General features: G+C 38.7%; 1 protein-coding gene across 1 annotated transcript; it reads left to right on the forward strand.

Annotated features, from left to right (window-relative positions):
- Positions 1-2,624: 2,624 nt before the first annotated feature.
- On the forward strand, positions 2,625-9,215 carry LOC116261529 (signal peptidase complex subunit 3B-like). The gene is made up of 6 exons (XM_031640332.2): positions 2,625-2,915; positions 4,898-4,945; positions 5,682-5,744; positions 6,697-6,750; positions 8,147-8,233; positions 8,881-9,215. The coding sequence occupies exons 1-6, from the start codon at positions 2,790-2,792 to the stop codon at positions 9,004-9,006; spliced, it is 504 nt and encodes a 167-aa protein (XP_031496192.1). The 5' UTR covers positions 2,625-2,789; the 3' UTR covers positions 9,007-9,215.
- Positions 9,216-21,577: the final 12,362 nt, after the last annotated feature.

A 21,577-nucleotide genomic window follows, 5' to 3' on the forward strand; every position in this document is an offset into this window, starting at 1 on the left:
ACGGCCGCGCCCTAAAAATTGAACGACCGTTTATAAAGCATAGTACTTACACAGTCCGCCCTATCATTTTTACTGTTTTCCACTTTGGTGCGTATTACCTTTTTTTATTTCCTAACACAATAAAAAGAAAAATATAGTTTTAACTGCTTTTTCTCTCTCAATTACGCGTGTCAGCATTTTTGCTTAGACGAAATAATTTCCCAAAAGAAATTTAATCAATTAAATAGTTCTTAAAACATTTTGGATTGTATGGCATCTATGATATTTTCAGAAAAAAAAAAAAAGTCGGAACTGTGCCCAGATTGAAAGTATGAAAAGTTCATGAACACTTGTAACAATAAGTATTTTTTCATCATAAATATTCATACATTAAAAAATTAATATTTTATTTAGTTATTAAAGTAGTGGAGTGCTGAATAGTTATCTCGCTTTAGAACATTTCCTGACTCCCTATTTCTTTGCGATTGTTGAAAGATTGAAAGATTTTTCCTTAAAAGAATAATAAGTACACACTACACTGAATGTTTAGGATGGTTGAAAGTTTCTCGTGGGAAAGAAAAAAACGGATGTTTTTTATGAAGATATAAATTTGAAATATTTTAAGTTTTTTTTATTTTCTTGATGCATTAACATACTGAAATGTTTTTCTTATTGATCAGATTGCCCTTTTTAGAGTTGGGTTCGGATTCACATATTGACAAATACAAACCAGTATTGTGATTTCAAGTGCAGTTTTATTACTAACTCAGTTTCATCTATAAATTTCAAATCGAATAAACTATAGATCATATCCTAATATAATGGACATTAATATTGTTTGAAGTCATTTCAAATTATGTAGGCTATTAGTTATAAGGAGTATAGTGTAGTTGGTGGGATAAGGAGTCTAGTTGTCAGTTTCATTTCTGTAGGCACTATTCGTATGTACTGCAAATAGTGGCAGTGTGATACTCTAGTTAATGGATGTTTTGTAGGTCTACTTAGGTTTCGAAGCAACCCTGAACCTCATGAATATGAAAAAAAATAATGGCTTCAACCTTTCTTCAAGCGGCTTTGTGCCAACAGAGAGGGCAGGCCAATCTACTGACTTTTAGTATGGAGTTTACTACTTTTCTTAGTATAAGCATTTAGAAGTCGAGCCTTGAGGAAATCATAAGTTTACATGTGAAGTAGATGCGTGTTAGGGTAAGGCTGCTCCACATGATTGTTGGATGGGCCTGGTCAAGCCATTTACACCATTTATTTGATGGATGTCAATCGATCAAATTCATATTGAATATATGATCGAAATGCTTAACGATTTAGAAGTTGGAATGGATTTAGATTTAAGAAATGACATCCAGCCGTGTTCAAATTCAAATTCAGTTTTAAGTAGATATCCAATCGGTTTCTGTTTTGGTTTCAATTTCAAATAAATATTTTATAGTCTATGTATATGCAGTTTCAAAATCGGTTGTTAACACATAATACGTTTGGGATTCAGCTATGCATTTAAGAGCGATTTGAATATGAAAATAAAAGTCAGATTTGGATCGGATACGGATTGTGAATAATCGGATTTAGATATGACTTGGACTTTATTTATTTGGATTAAAATAACTCAAATCTAAATATGTATGTCTCTCATTCTTACGCCTGCCTTAAATGCTCGAAAAACTACGAGAATGACTTTTGATAAGAGAAATAAAACGTTATTTGAACAAACATTCAAAAACCACCACGATCGTATTTGAGTGTCAATATATTAATTATTTGATTGTTGGGTTTATAAGCAATATGTTTTTTTCGAACAAACATAATGTTTTTGGATCATGTTTTATATAACATGTATTCTAATAATAATGCAGCTGTATAACATAGCTGGTTGGACAAGCAATTGCATAGAAGGTGCATCGTTGATTCACTTCTCGTGGGTGTTAGTTTTTTGAACTGTAAGCAGACACTCGAGTTGACGGATAGAATGAAAAGAAAGCCTTGGCTTCTTGTTTTCCACCAAAAACTGCAATCTAGTGCCCGGCATCCCAACACAACTTCTTACTCAACAAAAAACAACTGAAATTAACCAAAGGGTTTAAGCTTGGTTGGTACAGGTGCATAAATAACACATACAAGTCCAATTGGAGTTTAGTTTGGTTCTTTTTACGAAAGAAGCATTTGCAACTGTGGTGGTGGGTTCACTTGTACAAGTTGTCCATGTTATGGAACAACATACACCAACAACACAAAGCTCTCTAAATTTCTCTCACAATAGAACATTAAGAACACGACGCTTTGTTCTGGAACCAGGTGTTCTGTCCAACAAATTTTTAGCTACACGGATCACGTTTGAATCCAGCGAATACCAAGAAGAGTTGCATCGAGCTTTACTTCACCCGGAATGCGCGGTAGGTCCCAACCAACCAATGAGGTCAAAGGAGTTGTCCTGCTCCATGACCGAGCGATGCGAACCCACCAAGACTCGAGGAACGAGGTTGACTCCTTCGAGTCCACACGCTACGAGCCTACGGGCTACTACGACCCGTCGCATGGCAAGAAACATGCGGACGGCTGGGATGCACCCGTGGCACGTCACGCACGAATCATGAGCCCTACGATGGGATGGTTCCATGGAAATCGATTGATCCTAAAGTCGTTTGAATGATTGTTCCGGCGCTGAAACGCCGTGACAAGCAGGTCCATTTCTCCTCCCCTTCTGACGACCGCCGGAATTCTAACTCCGGTGTGTGGACGAGCAAGAGAAGGGGAGGTGGGGGGAGAAGCAGGACCCTTTACGGGAGAGAGAAGAGAAGATGCATTCGTTCACATACAGAGCGAACGCTCTCCTGACGTTCTCGGTAACGATTTTGGCCGTGATCTGCGGGCTGGCTTCCCTTACTGACAATTTCAACGTCCCGTCTCCCACCGCTGAGATTCAGGTTCCTTTAATCTCTCACTCCCTGGCTTAATCCCTGCATTATTCATTTGGTTTTGTTCGATATTAGAGAACTTGGTTTTCTGCCATTTTTCTGCATTCGTTGAATTTATTTTCCTTTGTTGATTTGGGTCGCTTGGTCGGATCTCTTGAGTAATTGGTAGTTATGATGGGAATAAGCGGTCAGAAGAACGATTTAGAGCCTTTGTTTGAGGGTTTTGAATGAAACAAGACGCCTTCTTCGTGTTGAAGGGACCGGTGGACGCACAAGGCCGCGTTCTTCCGTGCTTTTTTTCTGATTTTTTTTTATGCCTTCGTTGCGGTTTTGTTGGCCTTTGTGTAACTTCGCTAGTGCTAATCGCAGTTCTCTGTCCGTTCGGCGTAAGAGCTGAAAAATTAACCTTTTGGGGATTGAGAGGGATGTGAATTCGATTTCACGAAGCTTATGAAAATGAAAAGGTTCATGGATCATATATTGATCTTTGGTACGTGGCGTTCTTCGTGCTGGACAATGAGGTTGTTTGCAAAGATGCCACAGAGAAGATCTGGATTGTATGCGTGGTTGTTGATGAATCATTCGTTTAGTACTTCAATTCATTGGATTGGTAAAGCAATGGTGATACACTTAGTTGGAGCACTTTTTTATTTGAAAAATAAATTAGAACGACAGTTGTTATCTCTTATGTAATGGAGTGGTTAGTACTCTTTCTCATGGTTCAAATCGGTATCTTAGGAAATTAAAACTGCAATTTCCTCTATTTCACATAATTATTGGAGTGGTCAGTGCTTTCGCTCATGTGGGCCTGTGTTTAGGTTGGTATTTTGAACATGATCAAATCGATGAAGGAGTAAGGATACACAAATTTGGACCACCCGGTTTTTCCTTCTACACAGACGTTAGAACTATAATTCTTCTCTGTTACGTAATTATAGAGTGGTTAGAACTCTTACTCATGTGCATGAGCGTTCAATTTGATTTGCTGAAGTTGATTGGATTGATGAAACAGTGAGGATGCAAAAGGTTGGAGGCTTGGGGTTTCTCTCTTGCTAAGAAATTGCATGTTTTGCGGATCAATGGGAAACATGTCTTTTGAGTGGATCCTTCTGTCATGAATAATGTGACTAAGTTTATCTCATCCAGTCATCCCTTTAGAATTAGCTGCGGATTCATCCTAGAAGCTGTTGACTGCACATGTAATTGGTGGAACAGAATGGCACGAGAAAAATTATTTGTTATTATGTGCACAGGTTGGTAGTATGCTGAAATATATGAGGCTTTCAACTTTTTGTTTCTTAAGCTCATTGTTGTTTCGTCATTTTATGCAACTCCTCTTAGTTTGTTTTTGCACTTTCTGTTTTGCATTTTTTTGTACACCTATGTTCCTTTCTGGGTGTCTACATCAGAAGCCTAAGTATAATGTCTGTTGAAATTATACTTGGAGAGAACGTGAATCACAGTTTCAGCTATCAGAAGCTCGTGGTTTTCTTTTGTGATAAACTTAAAATTTAAGTCTTTAACCAAGTATCTTCATATTCTAAGAGCAATAATATTTTATTGATATTAAAATACTAAAGATCGGCCTTACTTGTTAGTTGTCAGTATTCCAACTTCCAACCATCCATCAGTTACTATCCAAATATTGTATCAATGCGGCAGAGATTAGGAGCTATCATGCAGTACAATGGGCATATGGTCATAGTTTGTGCCCCCATTTTTTTTTTTTTTTCTGTAAGTGAATACATTCATTAGTTAGAATGATCGGCGACTGCAACATAGCTATAGCTTTCCATTAACAATTTGTTGTGCTTAATACTGCTGAGGTCTTTGTGCATCTATTTTCATGCTGAACAATTTCCATTTGCTTATCGAGATCTGGTAGCTGCTCATTTTCTTTCAAATTTTCTATTTGTCTTTATAGTTTACACGAGTTTCTTCTTCTTCATGTGCCTTGGAAGCCACCTCTAAATTGAGATACGTTAATGCAGGTGTTGAACTTCAATCGGTTCCAGAGGCAGCCAAATGGAAATGATGAGGTTATGTCCAGTGATCTACAAGCTCCGTTTTTACTTCAATCTTGTCAAATGCTACCGGTGCATAGTATTCGATAGACCCATATGTCATCTTATTCACATTTCAATAATTCTTTAGCTGGTTATTCTCATTATTGGTTCTCTTCCATTTTGTATTTAGTGTTCTACCCAATTTTGACTTATAAAAAAACTTATCTTTGGATTTATACAATTATGTCTCAGCTTTGTGTTGGGAAGTTTTACGCTTTATTCTTGAAACTCTCCGTAGTATTTTTTTCCAAGGTTTATTCAGGTGACAACTCTAAAATGCACTGGTTTATTTCATGAAGCCTGTTTCTTGCACTGCATGGCAAAATTGAGTCACTATAAAAGGTTGAGAGATGAAAACCAAGGGCCGGCATGAAGCCTGAATGCATTTTGAATCTGAGAAACTTTGTCGCATAGTTAAAGCTTTAACTCTCGTTTCTTGATTGAGAGTATTGGTGTATGATGTTTTCCCTTTCTTGTTGGTTTTGTTTTTCTTGTTGAGCTTAATGAGAAAGCAAACAAAAAGGAATTAGATTCACTGCAAAGAGAGGATGTAGTTAAGCAGATAAGAATACTCACCAGTAAATTGTCCAATATCGTATGGCGGAATAGCTAGTACATTCTGCAAGTTAACAATTAGAATGGTGTATGTTTGACGATTGGTATGTCTAGATTGAGGTTTTAAGTGTAATATAATTTACCTCATGTGCAGGTCAGTCTAACTTTGAGCATATCAGCAGACCTACAATCTCTGTTCACATGGAACACAAAGCAGGTCCGTCCATATTGAGAATTTGTGGGAATGTTTAGTTTAATAGTACGATACTGCTGCTTCCAATGCTTCCTGACATTATTTTTTACCAATGTCTCTGATTTTTGTTTATACATTTATGAAGCCAGTGTTAGCTTTATGTTAGCTTTACAATAGATTTATGTTTTATTTATGTAAGGAAGAGCAAGGCTTGACAATACAGGGAGTTGGATGTGGGGATGTCCCAGGAAATCATTAGGAGTAACATAGCACAGAAAAGATAGTGATCAAAATTAATCATTTATTTAGTGTAGATTTTCCATTGATCCTTTCATATGCTGTGCTATTGAAATGTCCACGCACTTTCTTCTTGTACAAAAGTTGCAAGCACTCCATTGTATATGAACGCTAATCTTGGTCAGCATTGTGAATATTTATGCATACATATTATTTGCCCCATGATGGCCTCCAAAAATCGGCTTATATGAGGACAAATTGGCCCATATCTGCTGATGCAGGCTGATATATTAATTAAAAAATTAAATAATTTAAAATTTAAATTTACCCTTCCTAAGGCTGATAAGGACTGAGGTTTATCTGTGGTACACATTGGTTTTCTTGGTTCCAGATACAAGATGAAAACCGATATCTAAAACATTGATATGTTTGGTTTGTTTCTCCACTCTGTTTATCAAGTTTTCCCACAAGGCACATAACTTGCTTTTTGGTTATAATGTTGCTTAGAGAAGCTTGAAATAAGTTTGAATTTCTTTTTATTGGTAGTTGGCTTGCACGCAAAATCTGATTTGGCCTTTCTATTTATGTACAGGCTTCCTGATTAAGCTTGTACACATGTCGATTTATAAATTTTTTGCAGTTAATTTCTTTCTACTCCCAGATGTAATTGATCTTGCAGATATTTCATGGGGTTTTAAATATTAATGACTGCTTGTCATGTCATATTGTGTAATTGTAGGTTTTTGTGTTTGTGGCTGCTGAGTATGAAACACCACAGAACTCGTTAAATCAGGTATCCTTGTTGTGATAATTTAGCCTGTCATCTGCACAATTTTGCCATATTTGCATCCTTTTGTTAATACTGCAAGATTACTAGCTTATTCTTTCTATAGTACTTTGTTGTCTTTTCAGTTTTTGTCCAAGTTCTTATGCTTACTCTCAACTTCAAAATTTATATCTGCACTACCACATGCTTGGCCTGACTTGGTAGCCGTGGGTTTATTTGGGTCACTGCAAAGATGATGATAAATATATGTAATACTATAACCTTGTAAGATTACTGACGACACTTACACCATCTTTCTATCACACAAGCTTTGTGTAGGTGTTGCTCATACAAGGTTAATCAAGTATTACATCCTTTCACAGGGGAAATTTTACGAATGAATTGCATTCTTTGATAAAGGATTATGATTTAATGCTACATCAACCGGAATTTGTTCTAGGTTGATTATTGAGTCTCGTAATAGCATCCATTCTTTTTCTGTGCTTCGTGTGATACTCTGGAAATACGCTCTACAATTATTTGTTTTAGTTTCACCTTTCAAGTGAAGATAATTGTCCTCCAATGTTTCCACATATCATTCTCCATAACAGAATATGTGGTCATTATAACTGTTACCTGTTCATCATTCCTAGTATTTACAGTCACTTATTATGTGTGAGTTGAAGCTGAGTCTTGTTTGGCTCATTTACATTGTCCCTTGAGTCTACCTTACCTTATCCTGAATTTCACAGGTTGATATTCTACCCATTAGGTTGGTGATTAGGCATTAGCGGGTTGCATTTGATCATTCTGGTGATAGGTGCAACCAATGTGCACTTTCCTTTTATAGGAGGCTACCATTAGGTCAGGATGCGATTGATAGGCAGAGACCATTAAAGGACATGCTCGTATCAATGCAAATTTTAACTGATATGTGAGCATATGCTTTTGCAGTGCATATGTTTCAGGAAGGTTGGCCGATTATCTTTGCTTAGAATACTTCAATCAGTCTATAACCAGATAACTTTATGCTTGTAACTTTGCCTGTAAGGGCTTTATCATCTGGCTGGGGGTTCAGACTTAAAGACCATCAAGTTGAATAAAATTGTTAAAAGTTCAAGAAGCAATCTTTCTGTCAGCGTAATCTGGTACTTGCCTGTCTAACCCTTCTTTGCAAGTAGGAAGAGAAAAAAGGCCTATACACACCATGGAACATGCAAGCACGTTGCTATTTGTGATTTAGTTTGGATGTGGATATTCATGTTTTCGGTGAATTGACTGTCTTGGCTTCTGTTTGAGCTTTGCCGAACAATGATGACTGAGCCTCAAGTTCAGCTGACATTTTGGTTCCTTTTTAAGAAACGATGGAATAAAATAGATGTTTTGCAATTTATTATTGTTCTGACATTAACTTAATTACTAGGTGTCTCTGTGGGATGGAATAATTCTGTCAAAAGAGCACGCAACTTTTTCAGTTCAAGTCCCAAACAAGTATCGCTTTGTTGATCAGGTAACTTGATTTCTATTTGCAGGAATGTTGTGATATCATCTTCAAATAGCTGGGCTTTAGAGTGACTCTTGTCATTTAGCTGGTTCTGTTACTCTCTTTAGTCTGATCGATCTTTTTCAGTTTGTTAGTAGTTCTTTTAGTTTCTTCCATTGGCAATTGCGGTTATGAAGTATGAACCTTCCTCTGTGGAAAGAGGTTTCTCTCGACTCTCACCTTGTCACTGGGTGTAGAGGTTCTCATCCTGCATGGCTCTAAATGTGTCATTCTATCATGCACGGTAGTTGGCTGGAGTCAGCTTGTTCCTATGGCAAGTATGGCTGATGCATAATGGTTTAAGTTCTTTTGACAGGTGATGTCATTCTAGGTATGGGCTGTTTCACTCCAATCTGATACTATTTCCCACAAGATGGTTATTGTACCATACTCTTTGATATATATATATATATATATATATATATATATATGTTCTCATCAAGTCATTTATTGATCAAGTCAGATATTTTTTCCCATCTTGCTCTCAAGCCATTGTGCCTGGGAGCTGAAACATCAAAATTGAACTTGACCTTGTACAATAAATTCTTCGATGCAAACTCTTTCCCCTTATTAAGTGCCTTTAAAGTGTTTGTATCTTGCCTTTGTGTATGCAGGGGAGCAATCTCAGAGGCAAAGAATTCAACTTGACACTTCATTGGCATATCATGCCCAAGACAGGAAGAATGTTTGCTGATAAGATTGTCATGACCGGATACCGTTTGCCAGAAAGCTACAGATGACCTCATGTCACTAGTTCTTAGATATTTTTGTCTTTTCCAGAGTCTCCATGTTCAAAAGGTTTTTTTTCTAATGGAATGGATGAGACATGTAATCTGTAGGACAAAATTTTGAATTTGAAACTAATTATAATCTCCTGCTTCTTTTCATTCAGCAATCTTGTCAAACTAGTGGAAGATGGAAATATGAAGGTTTTAAGAACTTCACATAATACTCTTTGCCTTGCTTCATGTTCTCCATGAGCTGATATGATTCTATATGCTGAAAGAGCGTTGCGAGGGAATCTGATGGAAATGACTTGATATGAAATTGACAGCATGGTTCAGAGGCGTTTTTCTTTTTGAATGGGAAAAATCACCTGGTAGTTGCTGCAGACATGAATGGTGTTATTTTTAATGGATTCTCTATGAAAAGTGATTTGTTGGAGTAAGCATAATAGGCTGGAAGTTTTTAGGAGAATGACAGCTTTCGGTGGAGAAGGAATGTCGATTATTAATTTCAATTTATGAGAATGACAGTTTTTTGGTGAGGAAGGAATGTCAATTATTAATTGCCATTCTTGTTTGACAGGAAGCAAAATGGTGGGTTGCGGACTGATTCCCTTGTACCAGATTAGAACGAGCCGCTCCTATCTTTTTCACAATCTACTCCCCATACCAGTCTTCTAATCCTAAGAGGAAAACTTATACAACTTGTTTGCTAACTTCTGTCAGCGGAACGCTGGCTCCTTTGGCTAGGAGAGAGAGAGAGAGAGAGAGAGAGAGAGAGAGACTCCTCCACCCTTTAAAAATTCAAGCCTGAGAGAATCATCTGGCGAATAAGCTCAGTCCAGTAAATCCTCCTTTTCCAGCCCCTTGAAGCAAGTGTTGGAGGAAGGAAAGCCAACCATAAGCTACTGATACTGCATCTAAAGTCATCAAAAACCTTTGTCTTGCCTTGAAGAATTATCTGACATAGTTACACGTGTTCTCCTTCTTATGCCATTACAGTTGCAGAAAGCGTCCACCATTCGTCTGCGAGGCATCTTATTTCCCAAAATTCTCGTATATATGCTTCCCAAACTTGCAGGAGATTCGATAAGTTTGTCAGGCTGTCAGCAGACACACACACTCACGCATGTGATTGCATGCACGCACTTGCACACACAACCATGACGTTGGCGAGATAAAAGTAAAGGGAGGCCTTGGATTGGCTTCCTTAGATCTAGGACTTTGACCATGGCTCCTTCTGCTTCATTTTTCAAGTTAGATTCTGTCGCTTAAGCCGATTCCACAACAACCTTGCTTCCATTACAATTGTTAGAGCAGGACCCACCAAGAAAATAAGTGGTATTAAACCATGCTTTAAAGGGGTTTCGTATACTCCACATGTTCAAGGTAATGAAACGTGACAGAAACGTAAGTTGCAGTATTTAGATGCTTGAACATGGAGGCTTGATCTTTCATGTCTATATGAGAATCTACCCAACTGGTCCCTTTAAAATTTTAAGCCACAGACAGAGGAAAGACGCCCGTCTTCACTAGTGGAGGTGCCTTTCACAAGTCGTCATCTTGATTTGATTAGATTCAGGTTGAGCAATTCGCCAAGAAGCATGGTGTGGAGTCATTCCGTATTCAGGCTTCAATGTTGATGCTTATGACATGCCTCTGCGAGGTGATTCCATTTATGAAAGTGCAATAGGGGCCAGAAATTCCTACCAACGGCCATTCCGTTACTTATCTTCGGTCGACCACCTACCATTCCCATTCCCTTCATCCATCGTCCAACTCCAACATTTATGGAGAACGCGAACCAGAATTTCTTCAGATGAAAGAGTTCTTTCTCTTGAAACAGTTGACTGTTTGAAGCTTTGTTCTCAGACTGAAGATTGCTCCTGCCAACCTGCAGAGAGAGTTCACAGAGAGGAGCAGTCCTGTCAATGGAGGCGTAATGGCCACAGATCTTAGCGTACCATTTGGTGGGGCGCAATTGAAGCCGATGAAAAGGACTTGCATAATCAGATCCACATGTATGCGGAACGCATTCAACGAGTCTCGTTATCATACTTCATATTTTCAACTTTTTCCACTTGTTTTCTATTAAGATTCTTTGTGAAGGTGGTCTTTAGATCAGAATATATTTTTTAACTATGTAGATAAGATTTCAAAAACAACATCCTAAAAGTTTTTGACTTGTAGCATCGGGATCTTGATATCCTTTTATGTGAAACCCACATAGTAAACAAACACCAGATTTCACGACTGCGGGAACCTGAGAGGGTTTGAGATTCTTCGTGTGTGGCCAAAACCTCATAGAGGTCCTACTTTGGGTCCACAGTGATCATAGGTCAGTTGGGATCTCAGATCTGAGGCAAACAGACACTTGATTCCTATTGCAGTTTATAATATTTCTAAAAACTGCAGAGCACATCTACATAATTAATTTTTCAAAAGGACACTTTAGAATGAAGGGATATATATTACAAAATGATTTAGGTTATCGGCCTAATCAAATCCAATTGAGAAGTTTTTCGAATCAATAAAGAGTTATCTAACAATTTTCATAACTAACAAATTAAAAGGTGAAAAAGGTTATAAGGGAAAAAATTGAAAATATCAAAACATTGGAGTTCAACAACTTGTGACATGCACCGATTCAATTTGATTCAGCTCTTTTTCAATAACAGTCATATAAACTGAACGATACATACAAATTGGTACTTACCATCCAGACTGCCAATTTTGATTTTTTTAAGGTTATGTTTGTTTTACCGTGGATCTCATATCTATCCATAGATTTGAGGTTGGACCACCTTCCATGTAACCTTAAATCCAAGTTTGTTTAAATTGAGGATCTCCCAAAACACACCTTTTAAGACAACCTCGGATCTAACAACCTTATGTAGGGTGGGCCAGGCCACATGAAGGTAATGCTATCTTTTTTCTCTCTTCTTTATTCTCTCTCTCTCTCATATATACTATATATATTATTCAGTTTTTTTAAAATAAAATTTAAATTAAGTACTTAGAAAAAAATCATGTAGGCTATTTATGAGTTAATCAATCAACTCAAATTATCGTTCACGAAGTGCTATGTTTAAAATTATTTGGTAAATGACAACTAGCATATTGACTTTGAGAAACAATTTCACAAATAATGTTGGTAAAGTACCGATCAAGATTCGTAATCAATGCACACGGTTCTCATATTTATTTATTCTACATGTTTCACTATTTATACATAACAAAAAAAAAAAGTAAACATATTATCATTAAAGTTGAAAACCTTAACGAAATAAAAAAACTTTCAAAGAGAAACAAATTTTGGAGGAGGAGAAACCAGTTTCCCAATAACAATGGTTTGCTATTGAATGGGATGTTTGACTGGTGTTCGTCGTTCTCGTGCTTTTGAGTTTTCAAGTCACGAGCAAGGGGCTGAAATCCGCAGTCTATGCAATCCTTTCTTGACCCGAAAGCACTTCACCCACCAAACTGCACCGCATAATTTGACGTCTCTATCTGTCGATCTCTCTGGCTCTCTGCTTCAGCTACCTGCTCGTCCACAAACTCTGGGATATGAGAAAAAAAAGTCAGTCGCTTAAAAGGAACGGAAGGTGGGGGAGAACAGCAATGGCCGGCTGGAAATGCACCGCCAGTCTCCAGCCAATTGTATTGCTGGTAACGGAGCTGGATCACTTGTTCTTTGGTCTTCTTCTCTCTCTCTCTCTCTCTCTTCTGAATGATTGGCCAACTTGGCCTGTGTGGTCGCAAATCAATATCAATATGAGCAGGGAGGGCGGCAGAGGGTGGTGACAGTCTCATCATCGGTGGCTTTGCTGGTAGGAATGACAATGGATCACATTCGAATCGGATGTACTCTTAACTATATTTTTTGAATGTTTGAATATTTGGATTTGACTTTGGATTCAGATGTGAATAAGAAAAAGTTATGTCTAAATCCAAATTCGAAACCTGATTTACTAATCCCAATCTGATTTGAATCCAATATTTGAATTCACATCCAAATTTGAATCTGAATTTTAAACCGAATCCGCATGACTTTGAAAATGTAAGGGCATTGGGGTATATTTATTTAAACTAAATCCAATACAAATCCCGAATCTAAATCCCAACAGATGTTTATGTACATCCAAATTCGAAGCCGATCAATCAGGGGCGGAGGCAGGATTTTTCTCAGGGGCGGGCCAAACAGTCTAATGAACTATAATATAATATAATATATTATATTATATTATTATTATTATTATTATTATTATTATTATTATTATATATACTTATACACTTTAGATAATATTTACAAACGACAGGATAGTAAAACTGAACATATATCGTATATAATTGCCCACGTCATGAACGTGAAGCGCGACCTGTCCTACGGCACATTTAATAATTGCTTGTGTCATTAACACAAAGCGCGATCTGTCCTAAGCAGATAAGGTACTCTATTTCTATTACAGTGGCGTAAGTGTAAACAGTGAGCATAGACATACAAATATCACAACTCAAAATATAGCAAACAAATACATCTATAAACCCCAAAATCAAAACATGTTATTTACCTAATACAAGCCGTTTTGTATTCTTTCTATGTAACACAATCAGTTTTTTCTTCTGTTTTTATTGAAAATAGTTACATGCACAATAAAATATAAACAAAAACTACATCATTTATTATTGAAACTAAATAATGACTCAAATAAACATTAACATAAAAATGATGCAACAAAATACTTTACCTATTGCAATTGTGCTCTACGGCTTTTCATCTTGTAAAAGGCATAAATAATATCATTGGAATCAAACATTTGGGCAATTTCTTTCTCAATATACAAAAGCAAACAATCAGCAAAGAATTCATCATCCATTTTGTTACGCAACCTTGTTTTAATAAGCTTCATAGCAGAGAATGCCCTTTCTGTGGTTGCTGTGGAGACGGGAAGCGTTAGAATGAGACTAAGCAACCTGTATACATAAGGATATCCTTCACTTTTTCTACTATGTATCATTGCTTGACATACATCTGATAGTGTACCCAAATTTTGAAAACTTGGATGATGACAAATATCATTCTTATAATGCATCAACTGATAATTTAAACTCATAAGATCTGAGTCTAGAAAATCTTCAGGATAAAACTTCTCTGCAAGAGTGTATGCATCTTGTGCATTAAATGACTTATATTGATCTCTAGGGTCGAATGTCGACATCAAACGTAGTATTTCCATAGAATTTTCATTAAATCTACTATTCAACTCTACCAGTTGAGAATCAATAGCAGCAATAAAAATATCGACATGATAATGATGTCTCACTGTAATAAAATTGCATTCACGACGAGAACGTGATCCTCTGACAAAATATTGAGCATCCATATCTGGAATAGGGATATCATGTGTCACACAAAATGCTCCCACAGTTTCTATAAATGAATCCCAACCATTCTCCCTGAGTTCTTGTAGGAACTTTTTTGAATTATCAACCATAGTCATTGCATTTAAAATGTCTTGTCTTTGCCTTTGCAATGACTGACAAAGAGTATCACTCTGTCCCAAAATTTGTTGTACCAAGTGTAAAATAAATACAAAGTCAAAGGATGTGATCATGTCATAAGCTGAAAGACCTTCACCCCGTATTTGAGATGTTGATCCATTGTCTCTTAAATTTTTCAATACTACACATGTTGCATTGAACATTTTTAATAAACTGCACACAGACACAAAATGAGATCCCCATCTAGTATCACCAGGCCGCTGTAGTGATCCAATTTGATTAAGTCATCTTCCAGTTTCAAGTTCATCTATAGCAATTCTGAATGCAAATTCATTTGCTTGAGCTTCATGCAATTCATCATTATGTTTACTGCTTGCACTAACAGCATTAATTACATATGTTAACTGTTCAAAAAATTTATGAACATGACCAACTTCTTTTGATGCTGCAACAAGTGCAAGTTGTAATCTATGAGCAAAACAATGAACATAATATGCATAAGGACATTCATTCAAAATTAATGCTTGCAATCCATTTAATTCACCTCGCATATTACTAGCACCATCATATCCTTACCCCGTATATCTTGAATGCTAATATTATGTTGAGACAACAAAGTACAAATTGCATTCTTCAAAGTAATTGTTGTAGTATCCCTTACATGCACAATACTTAAAAATCGCTCTTGAACTTGACCTTGCTATGAAATGGCATTTTCTATTCTGCTGGATTCCAACACCATCCGACCTTCTCCGTCCAACTTAGAGAGACAGAGAGAGATGGAGAGGGAAGAAATGATGGAGACGAATGCAAAAGGGGTGATCTCTTCGTCGACCCTTCCTCCCCCTTTCGTTGAAAAGGTTCAAAATGGGAACCCAAAAAATACACAAGAAGTGCTCATGGTATGAACCGTCCGAACAACACACATGGGATGGTCTTCAGAATTCCGTAGCAGTCTCGTAAAAATGCTATTTGGCAATCTATGGTTTTTTATATATCAAGCTTCCCACCCACTGACTTCCCCACCACCATAAATAGGGAAGGATTAAAGTAATGCAGAGGCAGTTTTGAATCTCTTACTAATCTCTAGGTAGTCAAACCTTCAGGACAAAAGAATTGAACTGTGAAGAACATTTGATTTTCTGTTCCTGGAATGGCAGAAACATGATGGGAACAATTAGCAAAGCCCCAAGAAGGAAGATTGCAAATGTTTGTAACCTCATAGAGTCAGAATGCCAAAATGACATTCCACACGAAGAATTCTACTTGTCTAATGTTTGCAACGCTTCACTTGAAGAAATATCCTCTAAACTTCTTCAAGAAATTACTGTAGTGTAGATAAGAAACATAGAGAAAATACTAATTAGCTACAGAAAACTAGAGTACCTCCTGCGCTGCCTTATATGATTTCTCTCCTCAAATGTGCTATTTGGATCAAAACAACCAAGAAGAAATTCCCAAACCCTGCTTCATCAGTTTCCAAAATCAAGCAACAGATTGTGGGCCAGCCGGCCAGGCCAAGGCAAGGAGAGAGGGAGCCAGCGGGCAACGACTAGCAAGAGCTGTGATTGTGGATTTGTGCTGTGGGCCAGGGCAGCCAGTGAGCCAGGAAGGAGGAGCTAGCATCTAGCGAGATGTGTGATTGTGGGCCAGGGCAGAGAAAGAGGAGCGAGCGTGTGTGATTGTGGGCCAGGGCAGGGAAAGAGGAGCCAGCGAGAGAGAGGGCGTGAGACTGTGAGAGAAAGGGCCCTGCTATCTTCTACAGTTGTGGGCCAGAGGCCCAGAGGGGACCATGGTCCGAGCAAGGGGGAGAAAGAGGGGCCAGAGAGGAGGGGACCATCCGAACGGGAGAGAGAGGGGCGAAAGGACAGGGTAGGGCACAGACGGAGTGAGCGAGACTGCGAGAGAGAAAGGGATGAAAGATGGGTCGGGCCAAGACCATCTCGGGTCGGGCCAAGTCCATCTGCGGGTTGGGCCAGAGTAAAAAAAACTAATTTTTTTAATATGATTTTTTTTTTCTCAGAAGCTCACCCGGGCCATGGCCCAGGCGGGCCCGGGTCTCCCTCCGCCCCTGCGATCAATGATCATTTATTAAATCCAAATCTGATATGCTTTCTTAATCAGATATTATTTTCTTTTTCATATCTAACTTTTGAGAATAGTTAGGTCAGATATCATATCGAAATTGGGTATATTGACATACATCTCTACTTGCTGCTAAGCCTGAATTGTTTGCACATCTTTTTCAACAAGTTGGGTCTTAAGCTTGTGCTCGGAGAGAATGGGGACTTTGCTAGAACCAGCCAGACGGGTAACGGTGGATGTCGAGCCGAGGGGTCATTGGCTTTCGGGTCGCAGCTCGGGCCATGGAATTGGCTGTGGACAAGCCCAGCCCGTGCCCACCCTTACTACTGGGTATAGATTAGGTAGAAGTACATGCCAAAAAATAAATGTAATATTTTTTTTTTATCCAATTTTTGAGAATGGTTAGGCAGATATCATATCCAAATTCAATTTATTGACATACTTAATTGCCTGGTCCAAGGCTTGTGTTTGCTTTGCTGGAAATAGGTTGGGCTTGCTGAGAAAGGGTGGAAGTCGGGCCAGAGGATCATCAGGCTTAGCCATGAAATTGGCCGTGGGCAGGCCCAGGCCACCAAAATGGGTCCCAGACCGGCCCAAGCCGCCAAAATGGGTCCCAGACCGACCCAAGCCTGATCTCGATCTCGAATCTGACTTGCTTGGCCCAATGCCCACTCTTACTTAAGGCTGGGCATCGGGTCGGGCCGGGCCGGCCTGGCCCGTTAAAAATGAAAAAATCAAAGCCCGACATTCAAAACGGGTTGGCCCGAGGCCCGGCCTGTTTTTAAACGGGCCGGGCCGGGCCCATGTAATATCGGGCCTCGGGCTTCGGTTTATGCCCGAGGCCCGGCCCGATTATTAACGGGCCGGGCTTTGAGGCGGGTTGCTACTTGCTAGCCTCTAGCTCACTTAAAAAATGAGCACGAACGTAAACCATGTGCACTTAATAGAATAACAAAAACAAGAACAACACCAACTAGTAGAAAGTAGTCCTCTGGAGGAGTACTCGATGCAACCGACGATGAAGCAAGTAGAGCAGCTGTGCGATGGCGGCGACCGACGGGAGGACCGGAGGAGGCAGCCAAGGGGCGACGGCCAATGAGGAAGACTAGAGGAGGCAGTCTCGAGCTCGGGCGATGAAATTTTTTAATGAAACGAAAAGATGAAAAGAAAACCTAACCTATAACCCTAAGTTCCTAATTCTCTAAGTTCATTTTTTTTTAAAGAAAGAAAGAAAAAAAAAAAAAACTCATGTCGGGCTTATCGGGCCGCCACCGATCACAGTGGCAGGCCCAGGCCCGATCGAGCCCGAAAACTTTTTTGTCAAGGCCCGAGCCCGAGACCGTAGCGGGCTGGGTACCGGGTACCCGGCGATGGCCCGGCCCGGTGCTAGGCTTACTCTTACTATTGGGTGTAGGTAAAAGTACATACCAAAAAATAAAAATTAGGTGTAGATTAGGTAAAAGTACATACCAAAAAAAATACAAATAAATGTGAAATTAGTACAACAATGTGGAAGCGCTACTGTTCATTTAATTTAAAGTATAAAAGCATCAACCGGCGTGGTCCTCAATGCAAGTTGTAGTAAAGAACGGGACCCCGACTTGTTCTCGATTCACTTTTCCTCCCTAGAATAAGCGAATAATTGTACCTGACTAAGGAAAATTGGTTCTCCGAAGAAAATGTCCAAGACACATAAATTACTGTAAGCAGAATCTTAGATTGGAAAAATGTCCTCATATGGTTGTTTTTATTAATAGTACAATTTTTACTAGCATTTTCCTTTTGCAGTTGTTCATTAAGATCGCTAAAGCATATGTCTGATTTTCGGGGAAAGAATTTTCTGAGAAAATATCCTGAAAAAACGTCACCTCCATGCAAGTGGATGTCGGCTGAAAACATATCACAGAAAGGGAATTCAAAGTAGGTGGAGTTAAGGGCGGGCATCGAGCCAGGTAGGGTTATTTGACACCCGATCATCTGTCTCCATAAAAAAATCTTCCTCCAAACTTGCACGAAGCTCAAAGAAAGGAAAGAAATCGAGAGAGAAACTCATCTTCTCTGGGTTTCAGGGAAACCCTCGAGGGTGCCAGAGAAACCCCTCATCAACGAGGTCTCTCTGTTGAGGGCTCCAGAGAAAGAAACGCGAGACCCTCGTTGATGAGGGTTTCTCTGAACACGTTGAGGGATTCAGATAGATCCTCATTGAGGGAATGAACTGAGGGTCTATCTGAATCCCTCGGCGAGGGGTGAGGCTTTCTCTTCAATGCTCGTTGGGATGAAAGTTCATCCGAAACCCCCAACGAGGGTTAAACAGAAACCCTCGTTGATGAAGGTTTCATCTGAAACCCTCAATAGATGAAACCCTCAACGATTGAGGGCTTCAAGTGAAACCCTCATCTCAATTTGAAACCCCCAATCGTTGAGGGTTTCAGAGAAACGCACAGAGAGAGAGAGAGAGAGAGAGTCACCATCACGAACCGCGCGCCATGGCTTCGAGCTCTCCTTCATTCGAGCTCGCTGAAGTCTGAGAGTAGTGAGAGAGGGGAGGGAGCTCGATGATATCAAACTAGGCTTTTAAGAACCTCCTCCGTTTTTAAGATTCGAGGACGTGACGTCCTCGCATCTTAAATCAGTCCCGGATTTGGAGCTATCAAACGCCGTATAAGAGTTTCTCGTATATTAATAAATGAAATATTGAGGGTTTTAAATAAAGGTAAATATTAACAAACGCCATGTAAATATTGCTCCTTCTTTGTCCCACAACAAAAAAAGGAAGTCTTATTTATATATTCACCAACTAAGTGGAAATACATTTTTTGCAACTTTTTCCTTTCAATTTAAACATAAAAGGCTGTATTGCTGGACAAAAGATGCGGAAGATGATGTTGTTTTAGCATTTGTTTGTCCATGAAAAAATAGTCATCCTGTGTCTCCAAACACGGCTAAAGCATTTGACCAAATCAGTCTTTTAAATTAAATTTATTAATAACTTCTCTTTCTCTTCTAATAAACATGACATGATCAATCTTAAACGTTAGAAACAACATGATCAATCTTAAACGTTAGAAACAAGGAAGATTGACTTTAAGTAAGCCGGCAGCCCCAAACTTAAAAAATTATATTCAATTGCTTACAAAGATGCAAAAAACATATTTGAAGAACACTCACTCTTTCCTATCTCCAGACTGTGAGGTCGTCCCCACTTACAGCAAATATATGTCTGCATCAAAGAATTTCCCAACTTTGTTTAATCACTAGGCATGGCTGTCGCATCAACTTCAGAAGCCCCAATTATTAAATAAATGAATGTATATATATATATATATATATATATATATATATATATATATATATATATATATATATTATTATGAAAAAGCGGCCGATGGACTTCCTTTCCACACTAGAAGCCACTATATGCCAAAATAAATTTTAAAATAATAAGAGAAGCTCAAAAAGATTGGGTGGTGGTTGTCTCCATGTTTGCATTCTGTGGGTGACAAAACCATGGTTTTTTTATGGTAGCCAAGATCACAAATACCTTGGGCAGCTCCTTCACTTTTCTTCCTCTCGCTTTCTTTCTCCAGTGGTGGCCGCGGTAGCAAATCGGGACTTGTTCTTCCGTGTCTTAAAATATTTTTGGACAGATTTGTTTTGGAGTGATCATCTTTAAATTATGTTCGATAGCCTCATGTTTTAGGTTCCAGATTCATGTAAAGTGTACACGTATTGGGACTTGCAAACACGGACTTCAACGCTGCGGATTTCAAATCCACATTACTTGGCAAAAAACCTTGATTTGAAGTCCAATTGGATTTCAAATCCAAGGTAAACAAACACAACCTGAGAGTGAAGATTATGGCTGCAAATGGGTTACACCCAAAAATATTCACAAAAGTACATTAGATGTTCAATTGAGATAGGATCTGGTAGACCAAAATTTGGGAGATGCCGAGTGTTCTTCTCATCAAACACCCTTATTGGCCGTTTGAGATTACAAACGAAAACACTTTATGAGTGTTCCATAAATCTGCCCCTGATTCATGGAACACACACATGTTATTTCTAATGTCAAACGAATACTATGAGTTGTTTGGGAGCAGAGACACTTTGTGATGATGAATTACTTGAATTTTTGGATAGATTCACAAAACATTGACAAAATATTTCTGCTATCAAAGCAGGGGGCTGATGCCTTGTTGGATATAATGAGATCAAATTTCACCTAACCAGACCAACCCACAGACTTTTTAGGATTTTTGAAACTGAATCCAAATATGACATGTTGTTCAGTCAAATCTTAGACCCAGATCTGAGCTCGCTCACATAATTCGAAACCAACCAATGGCAAGACTGGATTGTTTTTAACCAGATCGGACCAAAATGTTCCCCAATTCAAGTCAGTAATTAGATCTATCTAATCCTGTAGAGGAAGAAGTTGCCGGGCTGATAATACATCAACATCTACACTGGAAACAAATCTTGAGAGCTTACGTGCCGACCAGTGGTGGAGCCACATGGTGACTGGTGTGGGCAGTTGCCCACACCAGTTTCCTAAAATTTTTTTATTTTCAAATGACTATCTTTAAACATTTATCCTTATATTTATATAAATGCCTCACCTGATATGAGCATTTTAAAACAAGTGTTCCTTCAATCAATTTTTCTAGCTCTGCCACTGATGCCGACTGAAAAATTAACCGAGGATGCCCTCAAATGAGCATAGATACGACCACAAAAGCGACATATATGTGCATCCATGGGCCTATGTGCGTTAAGCTTTTTTGGTAGGCTGGCGAGCAATCGAACCGGCGAAGGTGGCCGGAAGCATATCGGTGGCGGCAAAATCTGCCAAAAAATTTTCCCCACCGGAATGCAATTGGCAACGGACAAACACAAGACCTGATCTACTCGTTTCTAGAATCAACTTTAAGATGTCACTGTTGCAAGTTGTGAGTCGCTTTCAACAAAATCTAAACTCTCTGAATAGATTATCTAC

Source organism: Nymphaea colorata, chromosome 9, assembly GCF_008831285.2.
Source record: "Nymphaea colorata isolate Beijing-Zhang1983 chromosome 9, ASM883128v2, whole genome shotgun sequence".
Lineage (NCBI taxonomy): Eukaryota > Viridiplantae > Streptophyta > Magnoliopsida > Nymphaeales > Nymphaeaceae > Nymphaea > Nymphaea colorata.

Coding starts and splice junctions, on each gene's coding strand:
- LOC116261529 (XM_031640332.2), top strand. CDS start 2,790: ATGCATTCGTTCACATACAGAGCGAACGCTCTCCTGACGTTCTCGGTA. Junction 5,745..6,696: donor TCACATGGAACACAAAGCAG/GTCCGTCCATAT, acceptor GTGTAATTGTAG/GTTTTTGTGTTTGTGGCTGC. Junction 6,751..8,146: donor CACAGAACTCGTTAAATCAG/GTATCCTTGTTG, acceptor CTTAATTACTAG/GTGTCTCTGTGGGATGGAAT.